The sequence below is a fragment of the Aquarana catesbeiana genome, linkage group LG01 (genome assembly GCF_042186555.1).
Source record: "Aquarana catesbeiana isolate 2022-GZ linkage group LG01, ASM4218655v1, whole genome shotgun sequence".
Taxonomy (NCBI): Eukaryota; Metazoa; Chordata; class Amphibia; order Anura; family Ranidae; genus Aquarana; species Aquarana catesbeiana.
In genome coordinates, this window is record NC_133324.1 from 327,021,798 (window position 1) to 327,035,887 (window position 14,090).

A 14,090-nucleotide genomic window follows, 5' to 3' on the forward strand; every position below is an offset into this window, starting at 1 on the left:
GCCATCTGTCCCATTGGGGAAATTTCTCTTCACTTCCTGTCCCATAGTCAAAACAGCAAGTGAGATAAAATCCCTCCAAAGTGAGGGAATCCCTGGTTGTCACCAGGGTCAGGCCACAAACAGTGTCCCCATTGGAAGGTTTCCTCTCTATTATGCCCCGTACACACGATCGGACATTCTGACAACAAAATCCATGGATTTTTTTCCGACAGATGTTGGCTCAAACTGGTCTTGCATACACAAGGTCATACAAATCTTGTCAAATTCCGACGCGGTGACGTACAACACATATGACGAGCCAAGAAAAATTAAGTTCAGTAGCCAGTGCGGCTCTTCTGCTTGATTCTGAGCATGCGTGGAACTTTGTGCGTCGGAATTGTGTACACACGATCGGAATTTATGACAACTGATTTTGTTGTAAGAAAATTTGAGATCCAGATCTCAAATTTTGTGTGACGGAAATTCCGATGGAAAATGTCCGATGGAGCCTACACACGGTCGGAATTTCCGGCAACAAGCTCCCATCGAACATTTTCCGACCGTGTGTACGGGGCATAAGTGTTCTGGAGACCACCCACAATAAAGAAATAAAAACATTTTTTTTTTTTTTTTTTTTAATCCTTCTCTACTCTGTCCAAAACTAAAAAAAGTGTTACCTTTAGTTATACTTTCAACATATTTTCAGAGTAACGCCAGAGATTTGTGCTATTCAAAAATTGTCAGTAGCAGTTGCTTAACACCCACAGATTGCTCGACTGTAGGAAAATGGAATCTTCAGTGAGTTCCAGTAGTGTTTGGGTACTTTTTCAGAGTATTAGGGTCCACTTACACAATTGTGTTGTGGTAATGTAAAGAGCAACACGCATGGTTTTGTGGTGCCGTTCCTTTTAAATGGCAGCACAACACACTACAGTGTAATGCACCTGCATTGCAGCACTCCACAACACTTGATGCTATGTTGTAGTCTGTTACAGAATCTGACAGACACTAATAATTTTCAGGATGCTGTGGTGTATGTATTCAATTCAATGGGCTGCCTTACTGCACCTCACATTATTGCACCACACATTAATGCCTTGCAAAAATGTAAATGGGCTCTGGTTGTCCAAACTCTCCTGAGGAGTAAGAGCTTACACTTCTAAATGGCAGGTCTGTTATTTGTGTTAATGGGAGATCTTCTTGTCTTCAACTTTTTCAATAAATTGAGAGTTAAGATTTCAGAATTAATCTGGCCATACACTGATTGACATTCAGCCAACTATTGCTGGCTTAGCCAAACCTTAAGCAGTGCATGGCCCTGCCAGCACCGCTGTGTTTAATGAAAGTCGATTGCTCAGTCGACTTTTGTTGAAGGAGCGTGCTGCAAAAATTGTCAGCTGAACAGCGCTCGCATCCACTTAGATGCAGACACTGTTTGGGTATTCTGACAGCTGGTGACACCAGCTGGACCTTGCACCAAAGCAGGGGACAAGGGCCTCTTCCCCACAACTCTGGGCTGTGGTTGTGGGGGTATGCGGGCAGGGGGCTTATCAGAATCCGGAAGTCCTCTTTAACAAGAGGGTCCCCAGATCCTGCCTTAATCAGAGAAGCAGTCAAGAGGCCCATGGTAACTCTGGAGGAGCTGCAGAGATCCACAGCTCAGGTGGCAGAATCTGTCCACAGGACAACTATTAGTCGTGCATTCCACAATTATGGCCTTTATGGAAGAGTGGCAAGAAGAAAACCATTGTTGAAAGAAGGCCATGAGAAGTCCCGTTTGCGAGAAGCCATGTGGGGGACACAGCAAACATGTGGAAGAAGGTTCTCTGGTCAGATGAGACCAAAATTGAACTTTTTGGCTTAAAAGCAAAACGCTATGTGTGGCCGAAAACTGAAACTGCACATCACCCTAAAACACACTATTCCCACCGTGAAACATGGTGGTGGCAGCATCATGTTGTGAGGATACTCTTCTTCAGCAGGGACAGGGAAGATGGTCAGAGTTGATGGGCAGATGGATGGAGCCAAGTACAGGGCAATCTTAGAAGAAAACCTGTTAGAGTCTACAAAAGACTTGAGACTGGGGCCGAGGTTCACCTTCCAGCAGGACAACAACCCTAAATATACAGCCAGAGCTACAATGGAATAGTTTATATCAAAGCATATTCATGTGTTAGAATGGCCCAGTCAAAGTCCAGACCTAAATCCAATTGAGAATCTGTGGCAGGACTTGAAAAATTGCTGTTCACAGACGCTCTCCATACAATCTGACAGAGCTTGAGCTATTTTGCAAAGAAGAATGGGCAAAAATGTCACTCTCTAGATGTGCAAAGTTAGTAGAGACATATCCAAAAAGACTTGCAGCTGTAATTGCAGTGAAAGGTGGTTCTACAAAGTATTGACTTGGGGGGGCTGAATACAAATGCACACCACACTTTTAGAAATGTATTTGTAAAACATTTTGAAAACCATTTATCATTTTCCTTCCACTTCACAATTACGCACCACTTTGTGTTGGTTTATCACATAAAATCACAATAAAATACAATTAAATTTTTGGTTGTAACATGACAAAATGTGGAAAATTTAAAGGGGTATGAATATTTTTCAAGGCACTGTAGATCCATTGTCAATCACAATGCCCGCCGCACTACTGTACCCGAAAAAAAAAAAAAAAGCTCCGCTGTCTGCCTGCTCCTTCGTCTGACAGTTCCTAAATAGGTAGGGGGCAGGGCTAGCCTGTGACAACACCTGGTGGTCCTACCTCTTTTGATGTCACAGACCCAGCATGAAAACAAAAAACGCATCAAAAACGCAACACTTGTGACTCTGGTGCGACTCTATTGAAGTCTATTACACGCAAAACGCAATCTGATGCGGGAAAAAAGTACCCGACCCTTTCCAAAAACGCATAGATATGAACGTATATCATAGGAAACCATGTTAAATGAACTGTAGTGCAAAATGGAAAACACACAAAAAAATGCATAGGTGTGAACATAGGCTAACTGGCAATGAAGGAAATGTCTTATTAGAAGGTTTACTTGTCTCCTCAGTAGTGTCGCAGAAGTAGAAACCTGAAAGAAATTTTAACTTTTCTCCACTTTAAACGAAACAAAATGCTGGCAGTAGACTTTAAAAATATTAGGCACCTCAGAAAAATACTGTACTTTAGTGAAAAAAAAAAAAATTTCCAAACATTTTTAGCCTGTGCATGTTTTAAAAATGTCTTTTGATTTCTTGTTCAGTAAGACTGATTGTTCATTTTATCTATTTTTTTTTTGTTTTGTTTTTTTTTGTGCTGCAGCTCCTAAACTCTTCCCAGTGGCATATAATCTTATCAAACATTTCCTGAGTGAGGACACAAGAAGAAAGATCATTGTAGTAGGAGGTATGGATCTTTTTTTTTTTTTTTTTTGAAAAGGTAACCACTAGCTTTAGTGACCCATGTGGCCACTTTGTGGTCCAGTTGTACTATGCTATGTTGGCAAAAATAGCATTTGATGAAGAAATTGATGAACTACAAATGCAAACAGCTTTTCTTTCTTTCTTTTTTTTTAAATAAATAATCCAATAGTAATAGTTCAGAGGGCTTGCCCACAGGTATATATCAGGTTTCCCCACTATGCAAGACTTTTGCTGTTAGCAGGACTTGCTATACATTAAAAAAGACCTTCCAGCCATACTGCCAAAGGTAATAAGCTGGCTTTACATGAGCAATGTTTGCCAAGTAAGCCACCTATAGACTCGAATTGGCAGCCAGATTTTTCTGTACAATCTGACCACCCACAGGCACAAGAATCACGCAGTTTCTCATTAAACAGTAATGTTCGACTCAGAAGAGCTATGTGAGGAATTGGTTTGTTAGTGAGCAGTTTTGGTAGATGGTGCCAGGACCACTTAACTCAAATGCCGCGTACACACGATCGGACATTCCGACAACAAAACTGTGGATTTTTTTCCGACGGATGTTGGCTCAAACTTGTCTTGCATACACACGGTCACACAAATGTTGTCGGAAATTCCGAACAAAAACGCGGTGACGTACAAGACGTATGACGAGCTGAGAAAAATGAAGTTCAATAGCCTGTGCACTTTTCAGCTTGATTCTGAGCATGCGGAGAATTTTGTGCTTCGGAATTGGGTACACACGCTCGGAATTTCCGACAAGTTTTGTTGTTGGAAAATTTGAGAACCAGCTCTCAAACCTTTGTTGTCGGAAATTCCGACAGTAAATGTTGGATGGAGCCTACACACGGTCGGAATTTCCGACAACAAGCTCACATCGAACATTTGTTGTCTGAAATTCCGACTGTGTGTACGCGTCAATAGGGTTACAATATGAAAGTTTTCTAATATCTTTCTGGATGGTACCGATAAGGATTTTGCTAGGGGACCTACTACTTTAAAACTTCAGTTTTGATTTCAGTTAATATTTGCTGTTGTCATATTATCCCCATGTCTTTGGTGGGCCACCTAGTCACATCCACTGAATTTTCATTCCTAACTCTAGGACCAAAAGAATGCATTTAAATACACCTGTTGAAAAAAAAAGTATTTAATTGACATTGCTGACTTCCTTCTGTCTGAGAATGCTAGTTGCCTGGCTGTGTCTGGGTTTAATAATTTTAGGCCACAGATCCTTAACAAGTATGGTTTTAATGAGTGTTAGGCCCCTTTCAGACAGAGCGGATCTATCCAAGCCGATCCGCCTGCTCAGCGGTGGATCTGTCCACTGATCCCTGCTGAACAGTTGGATGACAGGTCTGTGCCCACTCTCTTCTATGGGGCAGTTGGATGGAAACGGACTGCATGTCCGTTTCCATCCGACTGTCATCTGATCCGATCCACTGGATCAGATGGCGAACGTAACGCCATCTGTCTGTTTTTTAGCGGCCCGGATCAGATTGGATGGCGGCGGGTGTCAGTGGACACATGTCTGTTGACATCTGCCGACATCTGCTGCCCCATAGAGATTAATGAAGGTCCAATCGGATTCACCTGAAAAATGGACAGGGGGACCCGATCTGTCTGCTGGTGTGAAAGGGGCCTTAGAGATGTTTCATATTAAATATTTCTATACTTGTTCCAGGACAGTAACTCAGAAAAAATTGAGCCATTAGCACTGGCAGGAAAGCCAGGTAACTAGCTTTTTAAAAAGGTCAGGGTTAGTAAGGGCAACCTACATAGTTTTTTCACAAAGGCTGTACTTTCAGCTAAATGGCTCAGCACAGAGTGAGATAGTTATTTGTCTTCCATTGCAGCAAAATAATAATTGCCTGTTGGGTTTCCATGTGTGGGATTCTGTTATGACTGTGTATAAAAAACTATTTGTGTAAGGGACCTACTATGTTTGTATTCTATAGAAAACTGGAAAGAAGTACTTCAGAAATATATAGATGCAGATCAGATCCCCAAGTACTATGGAGGAACTCTAACAGACCCTGATGGTGATCCAAAATGTAAATCCAAGGTATAATTAAAAGTATTCTTATAATTTATTCATAAGCCATGAAGTGTGACTGTTGAATGCTTTCATAAGCATTTAAAGTGATTGTAAAGCTTCGTTTTTTTTTTTTTTTTTTTTTTTTATAACAAGCATGTTCTACTTGCCTCCACTGTGCAAGGGTTTTGCACAGAGCGGTCCCGATCCTCCTCTTCTGGGGTCCCCCTGCGGCACTCCTGGCTCCTCCTTCTCTCGAGTGCCACCATGATTTTCAAGGAGGCACTCGTGCGGTCGCGCTCCCGAGTCCTGTGGCCGGGTCCATTGACTCGGACAGCAGGACTCGGCCCCACCACCCAGCTCGTGTGTCACTGGATTTGATTGACAGCAGCGGGAGCCAATGGCTCCTGCTGCTATCAATCTATCCAATGAGGACCCGAGACAGCGACTGGAGCTGCTGGGCTCGTCCCCTTTGCTGGAACAATCGGGTTTAGGTAAGTAAAAGGGAGGGGGTCTGGGGGGGAGCTCCAGCAAAACCTTTAATCTTTTTGACGCTTTTTCTCTTACGAGAGTTTATCAGAAGAAAAATGTGGTAAAAAGCTGCGTTTTTTTTTGCATGCAGAATGTTAACTTATTAACCTCCCTGGCGGTATTCCCGAGTGTGGCTCTGGGTTAATTTTTCAGTACTATTAGCGGTAACTCCGAGCCACAGGGATTGCATCGCAGTATCCAGGAACATGAACTTACCTTGTCCCTAGGATCCCGTCATGTACTCCCGCTGTGTCCCCTGGCTGGATCCTCCGCCCGATGCTCTGTGTGTTCCGGGTACCGTTCCCTGCGAGCGTTGTGATGCATGGGGGCAGAACCGGCGTCAATTTAAAAAAGTACAAATCACAACACACACAAAATACTTTGTAATCTTATAGGATTACATTACTGTATCAAATCATTTGACCTCAGTTTGTCCCCAGTGTTTCGTCCAGTGCCCTGTCTGTTTTACCATTCTTTCTGCCTGGAAACTGGAGAACATCCATGGCATCCAAAAGCGTGACTTCAAGTCAAAAGTGGTTTATGACCTGCTTGAAAACAGCGATAGTGAATTAGAATCACTTGCAGAATTGAGCGATAGTGATTAGTGGGGAAATTCGTCATCAGACACTGAAAGTGATGACAGCGATGATTCTGCGACTGAGCTCAGTGATGTGCGAACTTGGTGCTTTATTGACTGTGGTATGGATCTCGCAGCGCCCCCAAGATTCCCATTTACTGGAGCACCTGGTATGAATGTAGACTTTTAAGATGACAAACCCTTAGCATACTTACAACTATTTCTGACCGATGAGGTTATTGAAAAAATAGTTACGGAGACAAACCGGTACCAAGAGCAACAAGCTACGACGCCTCGGAATTGGGAAAGTGGGAATCAGTGACCAAACATGAGATTTGCAAATTTCTGGGCCTAATAATACTTCAATTTTCAATTTGTGCTACAAATTCATTAAACAGTCTGCATTCAGTGAAAATTTGTATGCTTCAAAGTGCTCTGTGCTATAATCAATACATAATTTATATACAATAATAAGCTGTGATATGAAAGTGCTCAGTGCGTCTGTATGCATAATTCCAGTGCTCCAGGTGTAACACTCTATGCTCCCCTCCTATGTGTCCTCACTCACCGAAACAATAAAATATCTGTGCCTTGTGAAAGATAGATCGGATCAGCCTCATACAGTATTTACTTCTCTACTCCATATACATGTTGAAAGAGTAAAGACCGGGCATGGGCATCCATAGTGTAAATCCATTTTATTTGTTAAAGCGGGATTCTGGCCAGGAAAATTTTTTTTTAAAAGTCAGCAGCTACAAACACTGTAGCTGCTGACTTTAAATAAATACACTTACCTGTCCTGGGTGCCCGCGATGTCGGCAGCCCGAGGCCGACCCGTCCCTCGGCTCTCGGGTCCCGGCACCGCCATCCTAACTAAGGGAAACAGGCAGTGGAGCCTTGCAGCTTCACTGCCAGTTTCCTACTGTGCACGCGCGAGCGGCGCTCTGTGCATGGCCCCGTGGTTTTCTGGGAACACACACAGTTCCCAGAAGGCAACGGGGCCGCTCACCAAGGAGCAGGACACGCCGCGGAATAGGAAGAGGCAGATTAGAAAGACTGCGTAGCAACAAGGGTTCAGGTAAGTTTAAAAATTTTTTTTTTTTTACTATTTTTTCATGCTATTTTTTATTTTTGGGTGGCCCTCCACTTTAAAAAATACATTACAAATAGCTGCCACTCACATATAAAACTGCTCGTTCCTGAGCTACAAGCGCTTCCTACACTATGGATTTACACTATGGATGCCTGGTCTTTACTCTTTCATGTACATGGTGGGGCTGCGCCATTGCGGCGGACAAATCGGACACTTTGGGGGTTATTTACTAAAGGCAAATCCACTTTGCACTACAAGTGCACTTGAAAGTGCACTGTAAGTGCACTTTCAAGTGCAGTCGCAGTAGATCCGAGGGGGACATGCAAGTAAAATAAACTGCATTTTAGCTTGCACATGATTGGATGATAAAATCAGTAGAGCTTCCCCTCAGATTTAAAGCGACTGCAATTCCAAGTGCACTTGCAGTGCACTTGTAGTGCAAAGTGGATTTGACTTTCGTAAATAACCCCCTAAGTGTCACCTTTTTGGGAACCAGTGACACTAATACGGTGATCAGTGCTAAAAATGTGCACTGTCACTGTACTAATTAATTATTTATTTATTTCAGGTACTTTTATAGCGTCATCAAGGTGGAGCCTAAAGAGGAAGGGGTGTGGTTTACAGATGATAGGGCAGGTCTTAAACATGAAGGGGTATGGCCTTGACAGAAAGGGGTGGGTCACATTTAAATTAGGGGGTGCCCGAGTTTAGTCAGGCCTAGGGCAGCACAAAACCTAAATACACCACTGTCTCACAGTTAATACCTTTTTTTTTTCACCAACCCTTCCATCTTAGATTATAAGCTCGCAGAAGCAGGTCCCTCTTAATATTCTTGTATTGAACTGTATTATAATTGTATTGTCTCCCTTTATATTGTAAAGCGCTGCACAAACTGTTGGCGCTATATAAATCCTGTATAATAATAATAATAGAACATCCATTACATCTCTCGTTGAATGATTAACATCTGCTGTTTCAGCTGATGAAAATGAATGCAGATGGGGCTAAAGCCTTCTTAGCGACAAACCTAAGCATGGGATTAAGTAAGGTTTGAATGAATACGAACAGCAAAAGAAAAAAAATGGCATCATTTGTATATATTGGTTTTCCATGTACACTGACTGTGACTTTTGTTTTACAGATAAATTATGGAGGAGATGTCCCTAAGTCCTACTGTGTGAGAGACCAGGTGCAGCAGAATTATGAGAATAATACAACAATCAATAGAGGATCCAGCCAGCAAATGGAGTATGAGATTCTGTTTCCAGGTTGTGTGCTCAGGTTAGTAGTCATAAGCGCCCTTTTGAATTGATCTCTCCACTGGACAAGTGTGAGCGTTGACTGGACCTACATGAAGAAAAGTAATATTGACACTGTCAATAGAATACGGACTGATCTTTAATAAAAATACAGAAGTTGGCCAAAAATACACTACAATAATTTGCAGACGTGAAAGTGACATGTTTCACTTTGAAAGTGGAAGTCATGTAAATTGTTTTGCTTCCGCAGTGTGATGAGACACCTAGCTAACAGGTGAGAAGTCTCACTTTCGTCAGTCACATTGTGCGCAGCTAATAATGCGGAGTCATGCCAGAGCTTACTGAGTTGCAAAGAGGGCAAATTGTTGGTGCCCGCTTAGCTGGTGCCTCTGTGACTGAAGTTGTCAATTTATTTGCGGGGTTGCCAGGTACAGTATCAAAGGTTATGATGGCATATACAGGTTCCGGGAATACGTCGTCTGACAAGTATAAGCACGTTTCAACATGGTTAATTGACCGAAAGAGACAAAAGAACATTGTGCATGATTGTGACCTAGATTTTGCACGAAAAGTGGTATCACAATCTATTATCTACCATCCAAGACTTACATTGGTCGATTCCCAGGAGAATTCAGGCCTTCTTGGATGCCAAAGATGCTCCAACATCATATTCAGTAATGATTTTGTTCTTTTACAATACTTATATCCATAATTTTGTCCAACCCCTGTAGCTAGGAATGACACTTTCTATTGATCTCTATTCTTTGCAATGATTACATTGTTTAAATGGCCCATTGAGCTTGAAGGAGCCAGAGTTACAGTTATTCTTAATTATTGCTTAGACAGGTAAAGCTGGCTATACATGGATTGACATTTTGGCCTGGTTCAGCAGGCTGTTCCTGTTCTCGAAGGCCTGCTGGAAAATTTCCATTCGATCAGCTGTAGTGCTGATCAGTGTATTCTGACAGCGGGGGAGTTTTGCTGTCAGAATACAATGACAGTGGGGAGAATTTCCACATCCACATCAAATGTTTGGATGGGCGAAATTGGTCACTTATTTTCGTTCAATCTGACTAACCCAGGTATTTTTCTGTCACCCAGAGTACTTGCTTTCTTACTTTCCTGCATCTAATTAATTGTTTAGTTCCTGGCAGCATTGGTTTGAGCTCTGCAATATTAATAGAGATTGTGTGGACATTTTCCACTTTCTTCTATCACAGAACTATTATCCCGTAACATTTTTGCTTTTTTGTAACCCATGCATTATCACAATTAAAGGTGATTATTACTTAATGTTTAGCAATGTTGTCTAACATCAGGGACCTAGAGTACCTACCTACCAAAACGATATTGAGCTTGTACACTCACTGGCCACTTTATTAGGTACACTTGTTCAATTGCTTGGTAACACAAATTACTAATCAGCCAATCACATGGCAGCAATTCAATGCATTTAGGCATCTAGATTTTTTTGATTTCAAACTGAGTATCAGAATGGGGAAGAAAGGGTTTTTAAGATTTAAGTGACTTTGAAGGTGGCATAGTTGTTGGTGCCAGTTGGTTGTTGGTGAAGTTTGGAGTATTTCAAAAACTGCTGATCTACTGGGATTTTCATGCACAACCATCTCTAGGGTTTATAGAGAATGGTCCGAAAAAGAGAAAATATCCAGCGAGCAGCAGTTGTGTGGACGAAAATACCTCAGTGGTCAGAGGAGAACGGGCAGACTGGTTCGAGATAATAAAAAGGCAACAGTAACTCAAATAAGCACTCATTACAACCAAGGTATGCAGAATACCATCTTTGAATGCACAACAAATGGAATCTTGAGGCAAATGGGCTACAGCAGCAAAAGACCCCACCGAGTGCCACTCCTGTGAGCTAAGAACAGTAAACTGAGGCTACAATTTGCACAGGCTCACCAAAATTTGGCCTTTTATCAATGGTTCGGGCTGGTGGTGGTGGTGTAATGGTGTGGGGTATATTTTCTTGGCACACTTTGGGACCCTTAGTACAGTTGAGCATTGTTTAAACACCACGGCCTACCTGAGTATTGTTCCTGACCATGTCCATCTCTTTATGACTGCAATGTACCCATCTTCTGATGGCTCCTTCCAGCAGGATAATGTATCATGTCACAAAGCTTAAACCATCTCAAATTGGTTTCTTGAACATGACAATGAGATCACTGTACTCCAATGACCTCCACAGTCACCAGATCTCAATCCAATAGAGCACCTTTGGGATGTGGTGGAATGGGAGATTTGCATCATGGATATGCAGCCGACAAATCTACAGCAACTGCGTGATGCTATCATGTCAATATGGACCAAAATCTCTGGGGAATGCTTCCAACACCTTGTTGAATCTATGCCACAAAGAATGGGGGCCGTTCTGAAGGCAAAAGGGGGTCCGGTACTACCAAGGTGTACCTAATAAAGTAGCCCATGAGTACATGTTTGCCATGTTTTCCTCCAGGTGCTCTGATGTTCTCCATTAAACATGCTGGAAGATATATTGGCTTCTGCCTAAAGTTGGCCTTAGTGCGCCTATGTGTCTGTATTACTGTGGAAGGGCATTCGAATCTAAATCCCCTTTGAAGGACTGAATAGTTCTCCGACATTGTTGGCTCTCCATCAATGAATAAAATACATGACTGACTTATTGCCTTACCCTTGTATTTTCTGAAAAACTAGGCAACATGTGAGCACATTTCCATAGGATTGAATTAGTGGAGTGTGTTGGGCGGTTGCAGTGTGTACATCATCCTCAGTCTGCTGCTGAAAGGTTTTGACCAAAGCATGTATCCCAATCTTCATACTTGTTGGGGATTTTTTTTTTTTTTGTGCAAATAGTTTTTTGTATACAAGTTTTTCATTACAAATAAAACAAACCTTTCACAAACCCTTTTCCGCGTACTCCCACCCTTCACCCTATTCTTGATGTAAACAATAACCAGCTAAACAAGCAAGATTAGTTTTGTGTTCTCGTCCAAATTTAAGATTAGAAGTTCACGCATTTCACAGGATCAAGTTCCGCATATGCAAAAGAAATGTTGATCTTCTCAGGTGTCCTGTACTGAGAAGTACAGGGCACCTGTCTGCTTGTGTCACCTCAAAAGGAACTACTGAACTCCCCCTGTTTTTATTTTAGACTACAGGTCAGTCAGTCCCTTTACTGTGGATAGGAAGACTGTAGTTTTGGCATAAGACAATGGGCAGAATAGAAAGCACGTAAGGATAAGTTCAAATTACTGGATGTTGGGAGTGCACGCAAAATCGTTTGCATTCCTGACATGCAGAGAAACATCCTTCTCTTTATCAGACACATGGGGGCCATTAATTCTTAATGGTACCCCCACGAATCGATCCATGCACTGCGATATTAAAAAAAGGCACATTTCTGGCAAATCAACAGGTATCTTTCTGTACTTGTAGGTTTTTTTCAAAAGGTTTAAACTTAGACAAATGTGCATGAGATGTACAGTATGTTAGATGCAGCTGTTAAATAAGTTGCTTATAGTTTATATTGCTTTGCCAAATTATTGCTTCATATAGGAATTAAGACACAGAGTCAGAAATCCGTGTATCAGTTCTTGAGCATAATGGACTGCTGCTCTTTAATCTTTCCAAGGCCTTTTATACAAACAATAGCATTAGCACAACCCCCCCCCACACAGGGCAAGGGTAAACAACAACAGGAGTCACCCGGGTTACGAACACAAGCTTCAATACCATGGCAATATAGTTACAAGAAAACAAAAGCAGAAACAATTGAGTTCAACAGCCAAAAAGTTAAAAACAGATTTACATGTAGGCATCATATTAAGTGAGAACTCTAAATTAAATCCCTGACCTTATCAATTTCCCCCTTTGACATCATCCTCTCCTTCCCCCTGGGTCCTCATGAATAAGTTCTAGTCAGTTTTTCCCCAGAGTCCTTTCCCTGACCGCGAGTTGTCAGAGGGGTAGAACCCATCCCCCTAGGTATTACCAACATCTTAAAATTCAAGAAGAGGAGTTTTATAGGAGTAGGGTGATGTCAATACACATTTATCGGTATACCCTGTCTATTCTCCTAATTTTCCTATTTATTTTCCTGTATACACATATATTCGTGATTGTAAGTGATATTAATATTAGAATAATAATTACCATTGGACTTAACAACCAGTGAAAGGTATTGGTTGCTGTAGAAGACATTCCACTAAATATATCCCACCAATGTGGTGCAGTATCCTGTTGTATCTGTGAGGAAAGATGTACTAGTCTACCTTTGTCAATAATAATTTGCTACTTTAGGATCATCTATAGCCCATTCGAAAGTTGTTGTTTCCTCTACTTCAAGTACATTAATACCAGGAGTCCATGCATATATTTGTAAAACAACAATCTTCAACAAAAAATATGTAAGTAGATATTTCATCATGTTGTTTTCTCGGGTTGTTTCTTGCAATGTGATGCGTGTATCCAGGTAGGTTTTCCTTCCAGCTTTACTGAGGTGGCTGTGGTCAAGAGTACTTGGTAAGGACCTTCAAACCTGGGTTCCAATGTCTTTCTGGTGTGTTTCTTCACATATACATAATCCCCTGGTAGCAGAGTATGTGTACCTGCTATTGAATTAGGGTCTGGAAGAGAAGAATACCCACTTTTGTGGATCTTAGTTAGACGTTGTTGTAATTGTATTACATATGCAGTCAAACTGTCACATTGCAATTGCATACTCTGTGGAAAGTATAGACCTAATCTAGGCGCATTACCAAAAAGTATCTCATATGGGGACAATCCTGTTTTTCCTGTTGGAGTGTACCTTATAGAGACTAAAACCAAAAGCAGACATTCAGGCCATGGCTTGTTTAACCCTTGCATTGCCTTTTGTATTTTTAACTTTATTGTCCCATTTACTCTCTCCACTGATCCTGAACTCTGTGGGTGGTAAGGGGTGTGAAAACTTTGTTGAACCCCTAACATGGTCATCACATTCTGCATGATTTCTCCTGTAAAGTGTGTCCCCCTATCTGATTCTATGGTTTCAGGAAGACCAAACCTAGGTATTAACTCAGTGATCAGTTTCTTAGCTGTGGCTTTTGCTGTAGCTGTTTTTACTGGATAACTTTCAGGACAACCTGAAAATAAATCAATACACACGAGGACAAATTCAAAAGGGCCGCTCTTAGGCATTTGTATGTAATCAATCTGCAGTCTCTGGAA

General features: G+C 41.7%; 1 protein-coding gene across 1 annotated transcript in view; it reads left to right on the plus strand.

Annotated features, from left to right (window-relative positions):
- Positions 1-14,090, plus strand: part of SEC14L2 (SEC14 like lipid binding 2) — a 78,696-nt gene that overhangs the window by 46,767 nt on the left and 17,839 nt on the right. Inside the window, exons 8-10 of the mRNA XM_073630918.1 lie at positions 3,287-3,370; positions 5,346-5,452; positions 8,765-8,904. Coding sequence (XP_073487019.1) covers positions 3,287-3,370; positions 5,346-5,452; positions 8,765-8,904 — 331 coding nt within the window. The remainder of the gene's footprint in view (positions 1-3,286; positions 3,371-5,345; positions 5,453-8,764; positions 8,905-14,090) is intronic.